Genomic DNA, 22,047 nt, shown 5'->3' on the forward strand with positions numbered 1-22,047 from the left:
AGGAAGCAGAGGCAGGTGGGTCTCTGTGAGTTCAAGGCTAGCCTGGTTTACAGAGCTAGTACCATGACAGCCAGGGCTACACAGAAAAACCCTGTCTCAAACCAAAAAGAAGGAAAGAAATCCGTAGACATAGAGAGCTTTTGTTTTGTCTCCTTTTTTTTTTTTTTTTTTGGTGATCAGCTAGTTTTGATCAATGAGTTTTACTAATATAAATATTTACTAATATAAACATTCATAGAATATAAAACTAGATAACCACCTGGAACCTCTCTACATGCCTACCTGCAAGGTTTTTGTTTATTTGTTTTTGTTTTGTTTTTTTTTGTAGAGAAATCCAGGAATTCATATTAAAACAGTACCCTGTAGATGAGATGAAACTGACCATAGATCTATCCAACAATAAGAAAAAGGTCCAGTTTAATATGAGATAGTAATTTCCCATATGGCCTTTTTATTTTGGAAAAAAAAAAAAAAAAGATCATTTTCAAAACTACCTGTGAGTGGGCCGGGTGGTACTTTGTTTTTTGAGGAGTAACTAAACATGGTAGCCACAAGGTCCCCTAAATATAGCACTGCATTCCTTCAGGATCAGTTGGAGCCACTGATAACCAGTCTGGCAATGTTCACTATAATTGAGAGCCAGTGACCTGTGTTTTCATGGGAGTGAATGACCTAATAAGAGAAGTTTTGGTGGAGGCTGGGTCTAAAAGAGCCAGCCAGGGGTCTCTTAGTTTTATTCTCCAAAGTAAAGTAAACAAAGCTGGTAGCATTTCCTTGGTTAAGAATTTAGTGTGACTTTAAAAGGTTCAGTGGTTTGCTTTTCTTAGGTGAGTCATAAAACTGGCTTTGAAGCTAGAGTACAAAATGGAATTTTAGAAAATGCTTTGGCTACATTTGTATTTTGCCTTCTGTTTCAATAGAGAAAAAAATGATCTAACTTTCCACATGATAATACATTAGTTCTAATTTGGTAATCTCTTCTTTTTAGTAAGAAGCAGCTTAAAACTGCAGGTGGCAGCTATTTTTCTGCTGTGATGTGAGCACAATGACTTTGCAAACTAAAGAATGAGTCATTTCCTAGCAAGTCACCACGTGTACGGTGGAGTGGAAGCTTCAAATGCAATAGTAATTGAGTCATTCTAATTTCATTTTTTAAAATTGCTTCCTTCACCATACATAGCTAGACTATGCAAAATATTTAAATTATTGTCCCCAAGTACTTTTAATTGGGTTAAGGCTTGTAGAACATTTTCCTTGTTTTCTAAAGTAGAAAAATTCTTTGTAAAAACAAACAAACAAAATTTAAAGTATCGCATCGTTATTTGGGGCTGGGCTAGCACATAGGAAGCCCTGAATTCAGTCTCTAGCAGCAAATAAAACTGGGTGTGCCAGTGCAGGGCACGCCTCTAACCCCCAGTACTTGGGGGCTAGGGGTAGAAACATCAGAGGTTGAAGGTCATTCTCAGCTGCACAGAAAGTTCAAGACCAATATGAGCTGTATTGGCCTTTGTATCAACAAACAAACAAAATATAATCTTTAAATTAAAACAATAAGAGGAAAGGGAACATTTTTGTTCACTGTGTGGCATAATTAAATAGTAAAACAGCCTGTAGTGGTTGGGAAGCAGTTCTGTCAGTGTGGATGCTGCAAGATTACTGTGGACTGTGATGCTACAAAACATTTACCGAATCCAGCTCTGAGACAGTCTCAGGATGCTTTTGACTTCCAGATATTCCAGAAGAAACATTGCCAAATTCATTTTATGAGACCAGAGTTACACAAACCAGGAAAAGGTGCAAGGAAGAGAATTACAGACCATTTCCCCTGTGGACATAGATGAAAAACCTCATGCAAACCAAGTCCAAGAGTACATCAAAAAGATCACCCACCATGCTCGAGTAGGCTTTATCCCATAGATGCAGGAATGGCCCAACTGAAACACACACGCATACATGATCATCTCATTAGATGCTGAAAAAGCCTTTGACAAAATCCAACATCCCTTCATGATAAAACTCTTGGAAAGATCAGGGATACAAGGGACATACCTACACATAATAAAGGCAATTTGTAGCACGCCTACAGCCAACATCAAATTAAATGGAGAAACTGAAAGCAATTCCACTAAAATCAGGAACAAGACAGGGCTTGTTCTCTTCTCCAGTGTATAAGCTGTGGCCATCTTCTCTCCTTAGCCCTCTTATTTTATCCTACCATTGAATGCCAGACCTTATTGCAATGGTCTGTTTTGTGGGAGCTTGGCCAGTCCTCATGTTACATTGTGTCAAAGCTCTTCAGTGACTCCCTGTCCTGGTCTTTTGAGAGTGCTCCTGAGTATGGCTTTGGCTCTGGCTACACCTTTCTCTGTTTTCTTTCTGGCTGAGAAGCTTGTGAATTTGGATGAAGACACTGGCTCTCTAGGTAGAATCCATTTCATCATAGTGGGAACTAGGATCTGACATAGACCCAGCATGCACTCAGGCTACTGTTCTACTTGCTTGTTTCCTTCTCTTCCAAGTTTTGTAGAAATGAAGGAAGTTTTTCTTTCTTTATTTTTAAACCATGGTTTACTACTTTTAGCCAACACTTGCATTGCACTGTCTTCTAATAGTAATGGTCACTTTGAAAACTAGGTTCATTGTCACATGTGTTTCTGTTTTATATAAGTTTGTGGGTCTATTAATGTATAATAAAGTATGGCTCCTTTTTAATAGATGTTTATTTTTCCTCACCCAGGGTTACCAAGGCATGGTGGATGGAGGCTCCAATATTGTTGAAGCCAACTGGGAGAGTGTCTCTAGCATTTTGCAAGTGGTAGGTGCCATACCGCTCTTTGTTTTTCTATATTAAGATTAATTTGAAACACTTTAATTTAAAACATTTTATGCTTAAGCCTCAGTAAGTTCTAAAGTGAGTTCCCATCCTAGCTAATTATAAATTATAATTAGTTCATTGTTTTAAACTAATTATAAAGACAGAAGACACCCATTGCTTACTGTGAACCATAGTTTTCTTGTCTCTGTGACAACTGTCTGATTGAAGGAACCCAAGTTCCTTCATTTGGTTCATGGTTCAGTGGATATAGTAGCTGAGAGGCTGAGTAGTTGAGTTGGGGTAGGGGGTTGCTTATGGCCTAGCTTGTAACAGGGAGATTCTTGCATGGCTTCTCACACCTTGCCAGATCAGAAACTGAGAGCTGGGGTCAGAAGCCAAGATGGTCATCACCTTCAAAGATTACCCCAGCAACTCACTTGGACTTCAGCCAGTCTCAAAGCAGTTACAATTCTTCCCAAGCATCACTGCTTGAGGACCAAGGGTTAGACCAAAACTGCCTGTGGGATATACTTCCCATTCAATCTACAATATGGGTCATTATTTTCTTTTTTAATTTTGTGTGTGTGTGTGTGTGTGTGTGTGCGCGCGCGCGCGTGTGCGTGCATATGTTTGCACCTGTGCACAGAAAATGATGTTGGATCTCTTGGAACCAGAGTGTCAGCTATTTTTTACAATACCTGGTTTGTTACATGGGAGCTTGTTACATGAGGACCAGAATCCTCATGATTATACAGCAAGTAGTTTTAACCACTGAGTCATCTTACAGGACCTTTCATTAAGTCTTAAAAACATCAACATGACCTTAACTCAGGAAGTATCCTTGAAATACAAACTTGTATGCCTCAGCCTCAGCTACTGTTCATTGTGTTACTTATGGTATTTTTTTTTCCCCAAGAGTAGAGGAATGTAGAGGTTACTTGGGTTTGCTAGTGCTATGTTCATTGGCAAATCTCTGTGCCCACTGGGTTTTTACATATCCCTTGGCATTGAATAAAACAAAGCTGGGGGAAGATTGTGCCTGGCAGCCCTTAGGGCTGTGGATTTAACAGGGACACTTCATCTGTGCTCTAGCTTGAAGCAGACACAGCTAATTTCTGCCTTGTGCACAAAGAAGAGGTAATTGCTACTTCAGGCAACACAGTTGCTTGCTTTGAATTTAAAAGAAATCTGTCCAGGGAACTTATGCCTCATACACTCCTGGAACATTTGGATTAAGAAAGGGTCCAAATTAGTTGAGAAATAAAGAGATGATGTAGGAAGAAAAGACCATAAAAAGAACTTTATTTTTGGCTTGAGCTCCTAAAACCTAAGGATTAATTTCTGACTCATCTTGTCTTGTCCTTTGTTTTTACTTAACTTTTTCCCCCCTCCTTGGGATTTTTTGAGACAGGGTTTCTCCATAGACCAGGCTGACCACTCACTCAGAGATCTGCCTGCCTCATCTCCTGTGTGCTAGGATTAAAGGCATCTGCCACCACCACCTGACTTGAATACTTTTTAATATAAGTAAACTTGGTAAATTCACTCTGAAGGTGCTAAGGGGGTGTGCACTGTAACAAAGTATCAAAGACTCTGAGATTGCTCTTGGGAATTTATTAGATTTGCTACATACCTGAAAAAACAGTGAAGGGCATTTTGGGCTATCCATAATTAGACAGAATAATGCTTTCAAGACTTCTACTCATTACCAACACAGGACATTCTCATTCTGCTGTTGTGATAGAGGTTGCAAAATAGGAAATGCTATTGTGGTTGTGAATGACAGGTTTACTGAGAGGCATAGGTTAACTCTCACCCTTGGATAGAGTCCTGGTCCTCCAGGGTCACTCCAGGACTATGAGTTTAAAATGAAATCATGGAAACTATACACTTTTTATATTCCTTTGGTTCATTGATCTGACTCATAGGACAGCCAGATCACTGTCAGGAGGCAGGACTGGTAATGGCTGATATCCAGTGGAGTGCTGACACATCTTTCCTTCTGTGTGTACCTGGTTCAGTTCCTCCCCTTTTGGGCCAGCTCTAACTCAAACAAGCTGCAGTAACCCTATAGACACTTGGGCTGTCCCTTTCAGCTGAAGGCTGGCATTAGTCTTCCATGGGCATCAGGCTAGTGTGTTTCTTCATGGATTTCCAGGGTGGAACTAAAGTGAGGGACTCAGGCTTTGACTGATGGCAGAGATGAAAATGAGGAAAACACGTGGAACGTTCTGCATAAATAGTGGATCCATGCCTGTGCTGATCGATCGGGCTTCCTGTCATTGAGCATGATTTATGTCCCCTCCAGGGTGGGACGATCATCGGGAGTGCCCGTTGCCAAGCCTTTCGCTCCCGGGAAGGGCGTCTGAAAGCTGCCTGTAACTTGGTGCGTTTGGGCATCACCAACCTGTGCGTCATCGGTGGGGACGGAAGTCTCACGGGAGCCAACATCTTCCGGAAGGAGTGGAATGGACTTCTGGAAGAGCTGGTTCAGAATGGTACGGTTTCTGTTTCTGTTTCCGCTGCCTTTCTCTGAGTTGCCTGCTTCACATTTCCCTGTCGGCACTTTTCAGGAGTGTTAGTGCCTTCTTTAAAAGAATACACTTCTTTAAAAAGTTACTTATAATTGGCACGGGCATACATACTTTTGAGTCAGCCTTTTATTTTTTATTTGAATTTAGTTTTTGAGACATGATCTCACTATATAGACCAGACTGGCCTTGAACTCACAGAGATAGGTAGACACACATGTACTGGCCTCCTGAATGCTGGGGATTAAAAAGGTGTGCACCACCACACCCGGTGCCATTTCATTTTCAGCTGTAGCCAAATTGTGGCTGTGGTTTTATTTCAGGATTTGGCAGCACAGGATTTAAACCGGCATCGCAGATGGGAGCAGTAATAACATCAAGCCCCATCTGTCCTCGGTCTATGGACTCCTCATGGCAGCACTCATGTACACCCTCATTTTCTAAATGAGGAGACTCAGAGGAAGCCAAGCAGCTGTGACCATGGTCTGGGTACATACCAGCCCTAGGGTGCCAATATCCACACTTCCAGCCATTACGCTGCATTCCCCCTGCTATGCTGGACGTTCCGGACTTAAGCTGTTATAAGAGTTTATTTAGAAGATGCTGATCTGCTTTTACTCATTTTTATTTTAAATCAGTGTTGTGCTGTTTAGGAATGGATGTCTGAGAACTCCATGTGAATTGTTGTCGCTATCTCGTTAATGCTGTTAATATATAATTCCAGTCCTATGTCAAGTATAACCAGCAAGAATGTGTTGCTCAAACAATAGCTCATGAACATTGGAAGCTTTAGATAAAGCATATGTCCTCAAATTTCATTTAAAAAAAAAAAAACCATCAAAATCTGTCTCTGTGAATTTGAACCTAGCCTGGTTTACAGAGGGAGTTATAGGGTGGCTAAAACCACACAGAGAAACCTGTCTCAAAAAAAAAAAAAACAAAAAAAACAAAAAAACAAAACAAAAAAAAAAAAAACAAACAAACAAATCTATTAAGGAAATAGAGCAGAGAGATCTTACTCCATGTTTTCATTTACCAGCCCATTGGTGACCGTGGCTAAAGGCCTAGAAACACTCCCTCACCCCAATTCTACTCCCAAACTATTCTAATTTCATCTGTGTAGAGCTACAAGACCAAGTGTATTTATCCTGTGAGGTGTGCTAGGTGCACAGGTACTAACTAGTTCCATAGGCATCTTTAAGAAATCAATATGAAGGTGACAATATATTTCTAAAGTACTTAATTATGAAATTATAATGTGTCCTCATTGAAAATCATTATCATCCAAAGCTACTGCTAACAAACATTTTAAAGTTTTTATCTTAAATTGAAAACTTTGGAGATTTATTTATTTATTTATTTATTTTTATACTTCAGTGTTCTTGCTTGATGTCCAGGGCCAATTAATATTTTGTGTAATTCCTTCTGTCTTCCCCTGGTTTATCTTTCCTTCAGTGTGCTGATTGAGGGTTCTGGGGGCAATTAATTAAAAAAACAGCTTAACAGACTTGGCATCTATAGCATAGCCATAGTCTTTTACATCTGGTGGGGCACAAGGAAGCATGGCAGCTTCTCCTGGGTATGACGTGTGCTTCTTGTCTCCAATACAGGGGAGATCGATAAAGACGCAGCCCAGAAGCACTCTTACCTCAACGTGGTGGGTATGGTGGGCTCCATTGACAATGACTTCTGTGGCACAGACATGACCATTGGTACAGACTCGGCTCTGCACCGAATTATTGAAGTTATTGATGCCATCATGACCACTGCCCAGAGGTAAAATGACTCACAGAAACTAATAGGTTATTGCTGCTGGCTCCTGCCCATTCCCTAGATAACACATTAGTGTTATTCTCCATGTGCTTATGGGAGAGAAACTAGAAAACAGAAAGAAATAATGATAATACCTAAAGCCTGCCCCCTCCCTCCAAGGGTCTTTTCATGGCATAATAACAAAAGAGAGATTTAGTGAGTTTGGCACAATTGTTGGTGGAGTGAGACATTACAGTGTCACTTAGGACTCTCAGCTACAGATGAACTGGAGTGTGAATAGGACATTAACAGTTCATCTGCAGTGATGTAGACCCACGAGGAGGCATCACTAACAACTTTCTAGAGCATCACTGAGCCCTGGAAGCCTTTTCAGTTAAATCATGTGGAATACTATGTTGGGCAGGTGCCTTTTGCTTTGTGAGTTGGTAGCTTGATGCTTGGAACACTGGAACAAGCATTTTTGAAGGAGGCTGGGGCTTCATGAGTTCCTTTGTAAATATGTCTGGTTCTGAGCTGTCCTCTGTCCACTGAACTCTGTGACACTGGAAAATCACATCATCTCTCCAGGATAGGAAGGATGGCTCAGGGCAATTGGGGTTTTCCATTGCAAGGAAAGACAGTCACGTGTTGATGGAGCTGGTTTGTAGCATTCATGCTTATGTGCTTATGTAGATATAGGCAGCCTGTGGCTCTATTTTTCCCTCCTAAGACTAGAACTCCCAACTTCATGGCCTCTCCCGTTCTGAGATTACAGATATGAGTCTGACCAACCCATGGCTTTAAGAAGAATCCAGCTTAGTTCAAGGGTAATGCTTCTTAGAAAAAGGCACAGGAAATCACCTTAATAGTATAAAGGAGTCTTAGGGAACAAGTGATGGATGTAAAATATGCCACTAGCAGCAGTACCGAGGATGTGATTTAGTTCATATTGTGCTTGCCTAGCATTCAGAAAGCCCCTCAGTTTGATTTCCAGTTCCACACAGCTGGAGGTTATGGTGCATGCCTGTAGTCCTAGCATCTTGGATGTGGAGACAGAAGGATCAGAACTCTCTGTGTACTCACCCTTGGCTACACAGAGAGTTCAAGGTCAGTGTGGGATATATGAGAGCACATTTCAAGAAACAAAAAACCCCTAAATGCAGTTATTGCTGAAGCCTCATTTCTCCTTAGGTCTCAAGCACTAGCAGTAGAGCTTGCTTTTTGTAGAAAATGAGTCAGCTTTTGGAAGCTTGGTGCCAGCCATAGTTGAGAAAGAAGGCATTCTGTCTCTCTTGGCTGTAAATACACTTTCTTGCTTTGAGTGGTAACATATATCCTTTACCGCTTTTCCAGCCACCAGAGGACCTTCGTCCTGGAGGTGATGGGGAGACACTGTGGGTAGGTATCTGCAGACACCATCCTGGCAGGTACAACCTTAGTGGCATCTGTGTGAGTGTCCTATATTGTGCTGTGCATCATGCATTGAAACAGAGGGCAATTACACAAACTCCAAAAAGCTCCTACAGGATATCAAGGTCCAGAGCTGCCCAAGGTTGATTGATTCTGAGCATGGGTGGCACACCCACCAGCTTCGTAAGCAGGCTCCGTCTTCCCTGTGAGTAAATGACTCTTTCTCCCACACAGTTACTTGGCCTTGGGGAGTGCCTTGGCTTGCGGTGCCGACTGGGTGTTCCTTCCAGAGTCTCCTCCTGAGGAAGGCTGGGAAGAAAACATGTGCTTGAAACTCTCAGAGGTAATTGGGAGTCAGGATGTGTTGCTTGAGTAAGGATCCGCAAGGCCTTTTAGGGTGGCCAATTTGAATGGCTTCTTTTAAACACTTACTGCTCATAAAATGAGGTCAAGCCTGTTGCTGAGGTTCTACCAGCATAGGCTGTTCTTTTATGGTTCTCTCTGTCCAGTGTTGCCATGGAGAAACAGTTGGAACTGTTGACTGTCTTTCATCAAGTGGCTCTCACATCATGAGATGAAATCATGGTGGTTAAATGAAGTCAGGTTTACAGAGAACACTCTTGTTTGCCGTTTAAGACTTCCGCATCACTGGACTCTGTAATTATAAATATTGCTCCTCCCCCAATATAGGGTGAGGTGTTGTGACATTTCTTTCCACAGCGTGGGGACTTTTAGGATCTTCTTTTTCCTAAATACTTTTATTCATTATCCATGCTCCTCTCTTCTCCTGTCAGGAGTTTGTTCTATGTTGTCTTTCCCAGTACTTATTAGGGTAGGGTGAATAGCCCCCTATGAAGGCCTAATACAGTGTGTGTGGGGAGCCTCTTAAGAGCATGCATAGCTTTCAGGGCAGAGATACTAATAAGGATGTTACTCTTCTCTCCCTTAGTTTTGAAGCAATCTTATTGTTCTACAAGAAAATTATGTAAGCATTATATCACAGACAATTTTATTTATAACCAGCAAGCATATATGTGCTGTCTAGGAAAGACTGGAGGGGTGGGGGGGCAATAAAACCTTGTTTCCAAGTAACAGTCAAGGAGGAAAATAATGCAAGTCATGAACCAGATAGGTTTTGCTGAAATAAAATCTTACGTGAAATGCTATTGATTGAAGTTATATCATAGTGGATGGCCAAAGTGCAGCTATTGCCATTGGGAGGGAGTTTCCTCTGCTTTGGCGCTGCCTGATCTGGGGGACATTGGCAATATCCTTAGATGCCTGGCCTGGTGAGATGATAGGTGGTATTCCCATTTACTGGGAATACCCAAAGACTGGATTATCGCCACACAGAACACCTCTACTTCCTTAGAAGTCATATCTTGTCCCCTCATGTCTTTTTCCCACTTGCCTCATGCTTGATTGCTCAGTGAATTGTGTCACAAGCCACAGATCCATGGGCAATGATTCAGAGAACTGGAAGACTATAGGAATTTGACTGATAGGAAGTACACAGTCCGTCTATGTGGTCAGAATGGTCATTCAGTTTCTAGATATTTTCTTTAAAGACTATTTCTTCATGTCACTCCATCTGAAAACCTCCATAGTCTCTAGACTTTATACACTGTGTTTTCCAGTAAGACAAGACCAGGATACATAGCTTTCTATTCCTGCAAGTTTTGGCTGAGTTAGGGCAGAAATGTTTGATATCTTTGTAGCTGTCATTAGTTTTTTTGGGTCACCAATACAATACTGCAAGATGTTTACCCAACATTTTAGAGATTACATAGCCTAAGAAACAATCTTTATAATATTCATTTAAGTGTAAATGTATACAGAATTCCTTTTCCTGGATATTGGCTGTACCACTAATAGGATAGCAAATAATCTCACCTTTCTTTGTCCAAAGGTGCTCCTCTCTTACATGGGAAAATTATATTCTTAGTGATTTGTGAAGGTCAGTGGATCAATTAATTTCAGTCTAGACATAAACATGGAAGCCCTCATTAAGTTGTAGTGGCATGATGCCTCTCTTCCTACTTAAATACTGAGGATTCCATTGTTGGTGTGTGCATTCCCCATGTATGTATGTTCCTGTGTGCAGGTAGACATATGTATGAAATTGTAGTTTGTTTCTCTGTTCCCATGGTGAAACAAACACTGGACCAAAATGAACTTTGGGAGAGAAGGGTTTACTTTAGCATACTTTGGCATGATCTAGTGGAGCTGGGGCAGAAACTCAAGGCAGGAACCTGGAGGCTGGAACTGACGCAGACACCATGGAGGGATGCTGCTTACTGATTTGCTTCCTCGGAATCATATTCAGCTATGTTTCTTATGTAGATCAGGCCCACCTGCTCAGGAATGTAAGGGATGTCATTGCCCACAGTGGGCATAGCCCTCCTTCCTCAACTAGCAATCAAGAAAATGTCTTTTGGTCTTGTTCTTCAGACACTGCCTACCTTTCTTTTTCCTTTTGGGGACAATCACTGATTGTTAAATCCTGGGGATCTACCTTCTGCCTCCACTTCCCTAGATCTAGAGTTACAAGCTTGCCCCATTAGTTGCCTCCATTAAAAAAAAAAAAAAAAACAAAAAACATAAACAACAACAACAAAACAAAAACATGCTCTCGGAATCAAATTCAGGTTCTTGTGCTTAAAAGGCAATTATTTCACCAAAAGAGCAATTTTTGCAGGTCACAGATCCCATTGTCTTTTAACCAGTTCAGAATACTGTGTTTTGTGGCTAAAGCACACCTCTTTAGCATATCATGTTTATCGGAATTGTCCTTCCAGTACTTTTTCAAGCAACGCTTTATACTTTTAAAAAGGTGTTTCATACCAGCATATTGTTCAAAGTATGGCACATTTCATAGCAATTATAAACAAGAGCAAAATCTTTATTTCTATATAGCCTTGGTGCCACATACCTCGGATCCATATCAGCATGTTACTTGCTGCCCCCTTCAGACACAGCCAGGGCCCCACACACTAATCGCTGACCTTGTCTAAGGAATCATATTTTTTGGTTGGAACTTTATAGAAAGCAAATCCATTGAAAATGAGCTAACCTACTGCATGATATAGTTGCCATGCACACTTTGGTTTATTTTAGCCTTGAGTGACCTTGTGAGCTAATGTATGATAGTGTTGTATTAGAGTGAGTTCATAAGACATTGTACTAGAGTGTGTCCATACACCCCACCTTAACTGGAACTACCTGGGGCCAAGTTCGAATGTGTACTTGTAATGTTCCTAGACTACTAACTCTCTCAACACTCACAACAGCACCTTTCACCTACTTTGGGGGTTACTGAGAAACACTCAAGTTAGGCAATGCTTTCTACCTGGAAAGAAGCTATTGGCATTTAGGATGAATTTCTCTGGGTTTGTTTTAATTAAAAAACAGATTATAAATTTTAGGAGTTTGAATTTTCTGTTTTCCTTAGAACCGTGCCCAAAAAAAGAGGCTGAATATTATCATCGTGTCTGAAGGAGCAATCGATAGCCAAAATAGACCAATCAGCTCTGAGAAAATCAAGGAGGTAAGCATGTGTGAAGCCTTACTTTTGCTCTGCTATCCAGCTGGACATAAGAGTTATCAGCATGATGGACAGGACTTAGATTTATAATATTAACTCAACTTTTATAGCATGGAGAGCATGAAGCTTAAGAACTCTGGACAGCCAGCATTTCTTGTGTCTTGTGGTCCTAATGGCTCCATAAGTAACAATAGAGGAAGGACAGTTGAGTGGATAAGCATGCTCTTGGGTTAGAAAGGACTGGCCCTTAAGCAGACTTTGTACTGAAGGTACTTGGCAGCCAGCACAGTCTGGGGAGAGCTTCACTGTTTGGAATGATAGACAAGGAGATGTCCAATTTTCCCTCTAGTTTCCTTCTAACCTGGAGCATCAGCTGATCACATTCCCATCAATAAAACTGCCTAGTTGGCTGTGAGTCACTGATTCCTCATGGCCCTGAGAAAAGGCAGGGTCTGGCAGGCTGCTGCTCTTCTACTCCTTCAGGCTGGTGCTTACCAGTCTCTACAAGACTTTGACATATCACTAGGATCTCAGAATCACTGAGGAATCATACACTAGGCTGTCTTGTTCCAGCTCTGAGTCAGGGCCCACAGGCATTAATAATCTGGTTTTACAAGTTTTCTTTCTTTCTTCCTTCCTTCCTTCCTTCCTTCCTTCCTTCCTTCCTTCCTTCCTTCCTTTCTTCCTTCCTTCCTTCCTTCCCCCCTTCCTCCCTCCCCCTCTCTTTCTTACTTTTTTAAAATTCTTTCTAATTAGCCCATGCTGGACTCAAACTGGCCATCCTCCTGTCTCCTCCTCCCAAATGTTAGAATTGCAGGTGTGACCACCATACCATGTCTTACTCATTGTCTTTTCCATGCAGTGCTTATGACTGGAGCCCATGAACTCATGTTTCCTCCAAGTGCTTTACCATTGAGCCAACCCCCCCCCACCAAGTTATTTAATGAGCCAGGCTCATTTTTTATTGACTCCAGTACCAGATCTGCACCTCAGCATTAAATCATCAGTAGGTGCTAGTAAGAGATATTCAACAGTATTTGCTGATAGCTCTCTGTGAAAACAGGGCAGGGGTTTTTTCTTTCTCACTGAAATAGAATTAAACTGAACTCCAGCAATATGGGATCAAGAAGTGTGAACAGATGGATGTAGGTGGCTCTATGATATATATGGTCAGAAAGTAACCAGCCAGCACTGCTGTTGGCATGGGGCTGAATTGCCTGGGTTAGTCTCTTCACAGTTAGCTGTACACCATCAAGGGAAATGCTTCTAATATAAATAATGCTTGAAATACAGCTACTTCAGGCAGCATTTTTGTAGAGAAGTCCGTGTTGGCAGATTCTTGTCCATAACACCCAAACTCAGGATGCTGAGGCAGGAGGATTATTAAGTTCAAGGCCAACCTGGACTGTGTATACTTCTTCCAGGGATCAAAACAAACAAACAACAGCAACGTCAAAAAGATTTTACTTTACAGTGAAACCATTATTTGAAATAATAAATTTTACAATTGTCTATAGCTGCTATTACAAGGGGAAATGAAAACAACGGTCAATTTTAACTTTTACATCCGAAGACCAGCTAAAGTTCCCTTTCTCAGTGCCAGCATCTATGACCACACCTAGTTTGATAAAGCCACAGTGAGGTTTGTTTAGTTCTCTGTTTTCTGATGGACATCTTTCTCCACAGCTTGTGGTGAAGCAGCTGGGCTTCGACACCAGGGTGACCATTCTTGGACATGTGCAACGAGGAGGGACCCCTTCTGCATTTGACAGGATTTTGGTAAATGGAGATGGAAAGTACTGGACATTATCATGAGACCTCCTAGCAAGATATTTAGAAACACTAGTTTATTAGGGAGCCTGACCAGCAGCTTCATCCCTCGAGACAATCGTGGCCCATGTCCTCATTTAAAGGTCCTTTGAGACTCATTGACGTAGGATGATTTCCTGAGCTGAGGTCACAGCTGACGTGCGATGTCAGTATGTCTACTGATAGGGAAGGCCTGGGTGCCAGAAGAGTAAAACCCAGGATGTAGGAATGTGGTATCTCAAGTGTAAGCTTCCAGAACCTAACCCAAGAGGACAGCAGGTGTCCTGAGTCCAAACACTAAGTTCTCAGTATTACCTGGTAGTTATTACTGGAGTTAAAATCTTTTTTGTTACAGAGATGAATAGAGATGAGCAAGACAGAAGCAGGGTCAACCCCTGATTGAATCATTGTTTCACAGCATAGAAAGCAGATAGAGAGTGAACCCTGGGGTGGTGTCTGGCTATGCACACAGTGCCTCTTGAGCATAGGATGAAGGCCTTACTATCTTTAGTGTTTGTGGTCATCATTTGCAGGCCAGCCGCATGGGGGTGGAAGCTGTCATTGCCTTGCTGGAGGCTACCCCTGAGACCCCGGCCTGTGTGGTATCATTGAGAGGAAACCATGCTGTGCGCCTGCCTCTGGTGGAGTGTGTGCAATTGGTGAGCTCGGGTATGGGTGGGCATGGACATTGGATAGGCTACCTGTAGGAACAAGTGGGTGCTTCAAATTGTGTGGTCTGCTTAGGACTCAGTGGAGTAGTGGGAATGATGTGCCCTGTGGATGATGGCAGCAGGCTTTCTGTATCACTGTCTTGTGTGTAAAAGCATCTCCATCATTTGCTTCTTTTCTTTTGCCACCCATGAGGCACTTCCAGTGGTCACATCTCCCAATGATGAGTCTTTTTATCTTCTCCACCAAGAACTGATAAAGAGTCTGTGACCTACAGTCACAGAGGGTCCAAGTAGCTCCTGTGCACCAGGAGCAGCAAGGCTGAGATCAGGAAAATGGTTCTGCCAGGAACTGGTGCTGTATGTGTGACATACCTAAGTTATTCCCAGTAATGTTGAGATAAGCCCACTCTTTCAGGTGTGTCTACTGATAAATGAAAGAAAAATGGATTCTGCTTTTCAATTCAGTTTCTCAGTAGATGTAGTGACAACAGGGCTTACTGCATCAGAAACTGCTATTTTCATTTTTCCAATTTTTTTTCTTCATGAAATGTGGCAATATTTAGGCTTTTGGATGATCCTGACATGTATGCCTTTTATAACACAAACACACACACACACACACACACACACACACACACACACACACACACACAGAGCATGTCAAGGGACTTGTTGAAAAGTAACCTTAACTTCATTCCGAGATATGGATGAAAATGGTATATATTCATATGTGTGGTGATCTATGTCTGTGTGCATGTTTGCATATGCAAAGATAGGTGTGTGTATGTGTGTTCCTGTTTATTTTTGAGGAGGGAAGGACGAAGTAGAGGCTGAAACTGTGTGAGAGGCAATAGGTTTAAAAGGTCAAAGCCATGAACCATATTTGGTAGATTTCTTTGGAGCTTCTTGCTCACCCCTATGTCTGTGTTCACTGTGGACAATGGGTCACTTGTAACTTGCCTGATAGTCAAATAATCACTAGAGGTTTCATTAATAAACAGTCACAGGGAGCCACTTGCAGTTGGGATGTTTATCCCTGAGCTCTGTGTTGGAGCTCCCTCCATCCCTCTGTTCCCCTTGGGTACAGGAGATCTGCTGCAGTCCTCAGTGAGGCAGTGAGCCAGCTGTTTTCTTTTTCCTTAACTGAGCTGAGTTGAGCATTAATTAGATCTTCTCCCAGAAGACTCATTTCCAGGAACGTGGCCTTAGATTCTGAGACCATGACCAGCAAGAGTTCCTGCACCCCCTTTTCTTCTGGGCTCTACCCTCACAGATGGGTACTGCCATGTCAGCTGTCAATTTGGGGCCAGTAACAATCCAATGGGGTGAGACTGTGAAAGTTGAGCCATAGAGCATCTAATGCTTGATTTATTCTTTATCACCTTTTTTAAAGACCCAGGATGTACAAAAGGCAATGGATGAGAGGAGATTTAAAGATGCTGTACAACTCCGAGGGAGGTGAGTTATTGTGAATAAAACTCTATTAGAAATTTAGGTCCTTGTTTGGTGATTGAGACTGTACTTAGTCTTAATATAAAACTTTAAAAGTTTGGCCAAAAAAGATGAGTCAGCAGTTTAGAGAACAACCTGAGATCTATTCCCAGTTATAATTGCTGTAACTCCAGCTTGAAGGAAATTGGATGCCCTCTTCTGTCCTCCACAAATCCATATTAAATTAAAACTAAATAGTCATTTTTCTTTAGGAGTTTTGAGGGAAACCTGAAGACCTACAAGCGTCTTGCCATGAAGTTGCATGAAGACAAGATCTCCAAGGTAGGTAGCCAGCTTCCTTCAATGACGCAGTCTTCTGAGTGGCCCGGAGACCTTTTTACCCCATACTCTGCTCAATGCGGATCCATGAAAACTTATCTTCACCTTTCCATTGTGACCTTAATGGTCACCTCCTGCCAAAATTGACACAGTATGGCCTCTTATAAGTGTGCAGCAAATGGGAGCTTGCACTCATGTGATGACTTGACAGTGCCCCTTTCTGTTTTCAGAGCAATTGCAATGTGGCTGTCATCAATGTGGGGGCACCTGCAGCTGGAATGAATGCAGCTGTGCGCTCTGCTGTTCGAGTCGGGATTGCAGATGGTCACAGGATGTTTGCCGTCTATGATGGCTTTGATGGCTTCGCCAAAGGCCAAGTGAGTCTCCCCAGGAGTCCCTAGGGAAGTGAGAATATTCTTGCACATGCAGAGGCCAGACTCCCTACAGCAACTAATTCAGGACTGTGGTGGTGGTGGTGTGAGCATATCAGTAACTAAGTTGAGGGGTTAACTTCTGCTTAGGAATTCTGCCCCTAAGTCAGGTTCTAAACCTGACTAAAGCTCAAGTGTCATAAATTTTCAGATTTGCTCAAAAGACACCAAGGCATGGTGATTTGATCACACTCACTTCGCAGGCTGTTAAGTTTGGATGGCATGGGCAAAGTGTATGGTTATACCACACATTAGAACTCTCTGAAGCCTTAATAATATGAGAGAACTCAGAGCTGTGAGCTGTTTTCAGAGCCTTCTATTCCTGCCCTTTTTTCCTCATTTCAACTGGTTTGCTCTGTGTTTGAAATTTAGGTAAAAGAAATCACCTGGGGAGATGTTGGAGGTTGGACTGGACAAGGAGGATCCATTCTTGGGACAAAACGGTAATTTCTAAATTTCAACTCTTGGATAAGTTCTGTCTATTTTATTTTCATCTTATGTGTATGAATGTTTTGCCTGTATGTATGTCTGTGCACCATGTGAGAGGATCATCTGGAATGGGAATTAAAGATGGTTGTGAGCTGCCATGTGGTTTTGGGGAACCAAAACTCAGTCCTCTGCAAGAGCAGCAAGTGTTCTTAACTGTTGAATAATCCAACAATCTTTAACAAAGGAGGGAGAAGCAACTCCTGAGGCAGTGGCTAGATAAATGTAGAGTGTTTAGGTGCCTTTTGAATGTTTCCTGTAATGAATACCCTGAATACTTGTCTGCCATTGCCCGGGGAACTTAATCATATTTTAGGCAGCTCAGTGCTAGGAAAGGGAGGCAGAATGGGACAGATATCTACTACACTGGCTAGAGTCTTTGTTTACCATCTATGAGGTCTTAGGTTCAATCCCCAGTACTCTTAAGTAAGAGGTCAAGTACTTGATGAACTTTCCATTAATTCATATTTTCATGGTCATGAGAATGAGTGATTATGAAGCTGCCATAAACTATGCTATTATTTGAGAGAAGTGTGATGTGTCTAAATGTAACAGAACTGAGCAGCACAGTGATTCCAAGCTAAGTTGCATAGCTGAAGAAATTACCTGAGTATTTTTAAAGTAAAGTCATGTATTTTCTGACTTATAAAATCCTTCAGTTATACATATAGCCGGGATTAAGGCATTTTAACAAAGTGTGTTATGTTGGGTCCAACCCTGTTTTATCTTTGGTTATTTCCAGAACGCAAGTATTAATACCAGCCATTATTGTAACTTACTTTTTTTTTTTTTTTTTTTTTTTTTTTTGGCATGGAAGGAAAGTAGTTTTTAGGTAGTGGACTCTATGTCATTGTGGCATTTTAGCCTGAGAAGTCTCAAGCCAACATTTTTGGCTCACTTCAAAATCAGGGTTCTGGTGCCAGCTAGACAGGTGGGATTCTACATGGTGGCTTCCTAGCCATCTGGATTGTTTCCTTAGTGCCATGGCATTGGTGCTTTGGATGGCAAAGCCCCATTAGACTGATGGTTATGCAGATAGACTCCCCTAGGCAGAGAGGTTGATCCCCTGCAAGCCCAGGTGTACTTCTTGTAAAGGAACCTGAGCATCACTCTTGAGCACTGTGGGAGTGAGCTGACAGCTTGACACACTTGCTGCAGATACCAGGTTTGCCCTGTGGGTATATCCACTTCTCTGTTATAGTTTTCCATATTCTATTTCCAATATCTGTTTCCATATTCCAGTAGCTTACATGTCTACCAACAGTATAAATAACTTCATTTTCTCCTCTAAGCATGAAAGAAAGGTTAGAGGTGGTTGTCAGGTGAAATATTAGAATATGTCAGTTTCCTCTGCTTAGTGGTATCCCTGCTGACTGTGTCATTTAAAGTGGGTGACAGTATAGAAGAGGAATCTGATTGGATGTGGTTTTGAGAGAAATTAAATTGTTATATATATATATGTGTGTGTGTGTGTGTGTGTGTATGTATTTGGAAAGTGGAAATTTCTATGTAAACAATTTCTGTTAATATTATAAGCTAGCTGGGTGGTTGTGGCATGCACAGCTAAACCCTTTAATCCCAGCACTGAGAAGTCAGAGGCAGATAGATCTTTGTGAGTTAGAGGCCACCCTGGTCTACACAGTGAGTTCTAGGATAGCCAAGGCTACACAGAGAAATTCTGTCTCAAACAAACAAACAACAACAACAACAACAACAAAAAACCAAAAAAAAAAAAATGTAAGCTAATGTGTATTTTGTTTTTCCTCATGAACTGGTGTAATTCTTTATAAGGAGTAAGGTTTTTCCTCCCACCGCTTGGTCTTGTCCTGCCGCCGCGCCATCCCCAAATAACGCACAGTGACTCTGTATTTGATATGCTGTTGGCCAGTTACTTGTTTCTTATCGGCTAGCTCTGTCTTAATTATTAACCCATTTCTATGTATTTCCACGTGGTCTAACCAGTGAGAGGCGGCTGGCGGTTCTGCCTTCTCCTGACTCTCCATCTTGACTCTTCCTTACTACCTCCTCTTTCCTCCTAGTCCCGCCTATCTTGCTTTCCTATTGGCCAACAGTGCTTTATTCATTAAACCAGTATGAGAAACATATTTACAGAATCACATCTCCCATCAATTCTTTTTGATTTTTTTGAGCTTAGTCTGTTTTGGAATTCACTTTGTCGCCTACAGTGTAGGCTGGTCTTGAACTCAACAATCCTCCTGCCTCCACCTTGATTGTTTCAATTGCTGGTATGTACTGCCACACCTTGTTGAGGCAGTATACGTCTTCTGGGGTAGCATTATTTCTCTCTGCCTCTTTGCTTTTATTTTTGGTGGTGTGGATTGAACTTAGCACTTTGCACATGTTAGCCAAATATTCTACTGCTCTTTGGGGACCTGATACCTTGCCACTCCTGCCTTGAATGCTCATTCTCCAGGACTCTAGTGTCATAGGTGTTGTCTGTCCCTTACATACCACAGAGTTCAGACAGGTGGGAGATGGGAGACAAGACCCAAATGGATGGGTAGATAATTTTCAAGAAGTCTGCCAGCTTTGAGTGTCCTCTCACCTTCTTGCCTGTCTGTCTTCAGCACCCTACCTGGAACGTACTTGGAGAAGATTGCTGAACAGATTCGTTCCCACCGTATCAACGCACTTCTGATTATTGGCGGATTTGAGGTATGTTATTGTCTCTCTTCCCCCACCCCCCTGTTGGCTTTGGAGGTGTGATTGGTAGCCTCCTGTTTGCTTCACATACACCTGGTCTTATTGACTATTCCTCAAGAACTATGATTTTAATACCCAACCCAGTCACCCTGTAATGCAGAATGGGAGGATAGTGATGTGTAGCACAAGACTGGTCCCTTTCTGATAAAGTAAATTAACAGGGCCAGTATAAGATTGCTATCAATGTGTAGATATAATTCCATACTTGGTGTTTGAAATACACTGACGATCTAGAAAGGAAGCTGGTTATATGGTTCATTTTTCTCGTCACATTTTTAGGAAATCATTACATTAGACTGTAATCCTTATTTATTTTTTGTTTTAAAAGGTTTATCTATATATTATTTATAAAAAGTTCTGTCTGCATATGTTCCGGCATGCCAGAAGAGGGCACCCGATCTCATTAGAGACAGTTGTGAGCCACCATGGGTTGCTGGGAATTGACGTTAGGACCTCTCAAAGAGCTACCAGTCTCTTAACCTCTGAGCCATCTTTCTAGCCCTGTAGTCCTTAATTATTATATCCTATTCAATGGGCATGAGTCTCACAGAAACCTTGATTTACTTGTAAATTTACTTCTTACTTGTAAGAACTTCACATAACCAGACTCAAATTTGTAAGAAAGTTGTTTAGTCTTACTACTATATGCTAATACCATAGCTCCCCTTTGTGCCTAGGAAGTTGCTTGTCCTTGCCTGTGCTCTTAACTTGCCTGTGTTGACTTTTTTAGTAGTGCCTGGTCTCCTTACTGTACCCTGTGCACCTTGGTGACAGTGGCTCCTCAAGACTCTCCCATGCTTGCTCATTCTCGGTCCCACAGTGTCCATGTCCCCTTCTCCTTCCTTGGCCCCATAATCACACACGCTTATCTGACAGGCCTACCTGGGACTCCTAGAGCTGGCAGCTGCCCGGGAGAAACACGAGGCGTTCTGTATCCCTATGGTTATGGTTCCTGCTACTGTCTCCAACAATGTGCCGGGTTCCGATTTCAGCATCGGGGCAGACACAGCTCTGAACACTATCACAGACGTAAGTGCGCGTGTGCCAGCAAAGCAGGTGCAGCTGATGCTAACCCAAGGCCTGGACCCTTTTATCTACCAGTGCACTAGAAGTAGCCTTTTACCAGCCACCAATTGGATGCCTAAGTACTTTTGTTTGTTTCAGGAAAGCACAGTTTGAAAGTTCTTTTGGACTCTGAAAGTCCTCGATCTGTTTCCTCCCACCCCAAATTTTTCCAAGCCCTCCCCCAAACAGTTGCTAGCTTGGTGTCTCTCCATTTCCAAGACCTGTGGAGTGACAGCCCATCCTGACTCAAGCAGTGCTAGAGCACTCACTGTTTTCTGCTCTGATACCCAACTAAATTTAGTGTTTCTGCCTGAATGTAATTTCCTTTCAGCCTGTAGCCTCTTATTGCAGTTAAATCCTGTGTCCAATTTTCTCTACTTGATGTTTAAGGGTAGAAATTTGAACTAAGTATTTCATAATGTTATTTTCTGAACCACCTGTTGGCACTTCACTGGATTTTTGGCTATGGATGTTACTGTTTTCCCCCTTTTATAAATTGCCAATCTTAAGTCAAAAATATTGATGCCTGCTTATTATTTTTCATTTTGCAGTAAATAATCAAATATACACATACATTTTTGTGTTACAATTGTAAATTATACTTGTTAATTCCTATGGGAGTTTAAGATCACTAAGTCAGAATTCCAAAAATTTCACTAACTCATAAGCTGTTTTTCCTGGGACATCTAATTCTTACACATATTTTTGTAGGGTTTTGATCATTCTTAGGCTCTTGACACCAAACTCATTTCTAGTACTGGTAGATAAAAGCCCCAATGCTTTTCCAATAAATCACAGAGTGGTAAGTAACAGTAATGCTTAACGCTCATTTCTTGCTTCTCTGAATGTCAGAAATGTTCATTGGTCTGTTTACTGCAGCCATGTGCCTGGTGTCTCCTGGAAGCAACATCTGTTTTATTTATTTTCGATCACTAACTTCTCCCTTCTGTGTTGCATGTGCTGTCTGGTGGCTGTTGCTATTGCTGTTGCTGGATTTGGGCTCTTAATGGATCTTCCTTTGTGAATGGAAAGAAAGGTG

General features: G+C 41.8%; 1 protein-coding gene across 3 annotated transcripts in view; it reads left to right on the forward strand.

Moving 5' to 3' along the window:
- Pfkp (phosphofructokinase, platelet) overlaps positions 1-22,047 on the forward strand; it is a 61,946-nt gene that overhangs the window by 22,772 nt on the left and 17,127 nt on the right. For 2 of the 3 annotated variants that reach the window (XM_051194786.1, XM_051194788.1), the window contains 14 exons: positions 2,738-2,815; positions 5,124-5,313; positions 6,957-7,122; positions 8,452-8,496; positions 8,743-8,851; positions 11,960-12,055; positions 13,739-13,831; positions 14,395-14,520; positions 15,926-15,990; positions 16,236-16,305; positions 16,533-16,679; positions 17,106-17,176; positions 19,808-19,895; positions 20,820-20,972. In XM_051194786.1, coding sequence (XP_051050743.1) covers positions 2,738-2,815; positions 5,124-5,313; positions 6,957-7,122; positions 8,452-8,496; positions 8,743-8,851; positions 11,960-12,055; positions 13,739-13,831; positions 14,395-14,520; positions 15,926-15,990; positions 16,236-16,305; positions 16,533-16,679; positions 17,106-17,176; positions 19,808-19,895; positions 20,820-20,972 — 1,497 coding nt within the window. The remainder of the gene's footprint in view (positions 1-2,737; positions 2,816-5,123; positions 5,314-6,956; positions 7,123-8,451; positions 8,497-8,742; positions 8,852-11,959; positions 12,056-13,738; positions 13,832-14,394; positions 14,521-15,925; positions 15,991-16,235; positions 16,306-16,532; positions 16,680-17,105; positions 17,177-19,807; positions 19,896-20,819; positions 20,973-22,047) is intronic. The other variant, XM_051194787.1, reaches the window with a different exon arrangement.

Source organism: Phodopus roborovskii, unplaced genomic scaffold (genome assembly GCF_943737965.1).
Source record: "Phodopus roborovskii unplaced genomic scaffold, PHOROB, whole genome shotgun sequence".
In the NCBI taxonomy this organism is placed as follows: domain Eukaryota; kingdom Metazoa; phylum Chordata; class Mammalia; order Rodentia; family Cricetidae; genus Phodopus; species Phodopus roborovskii.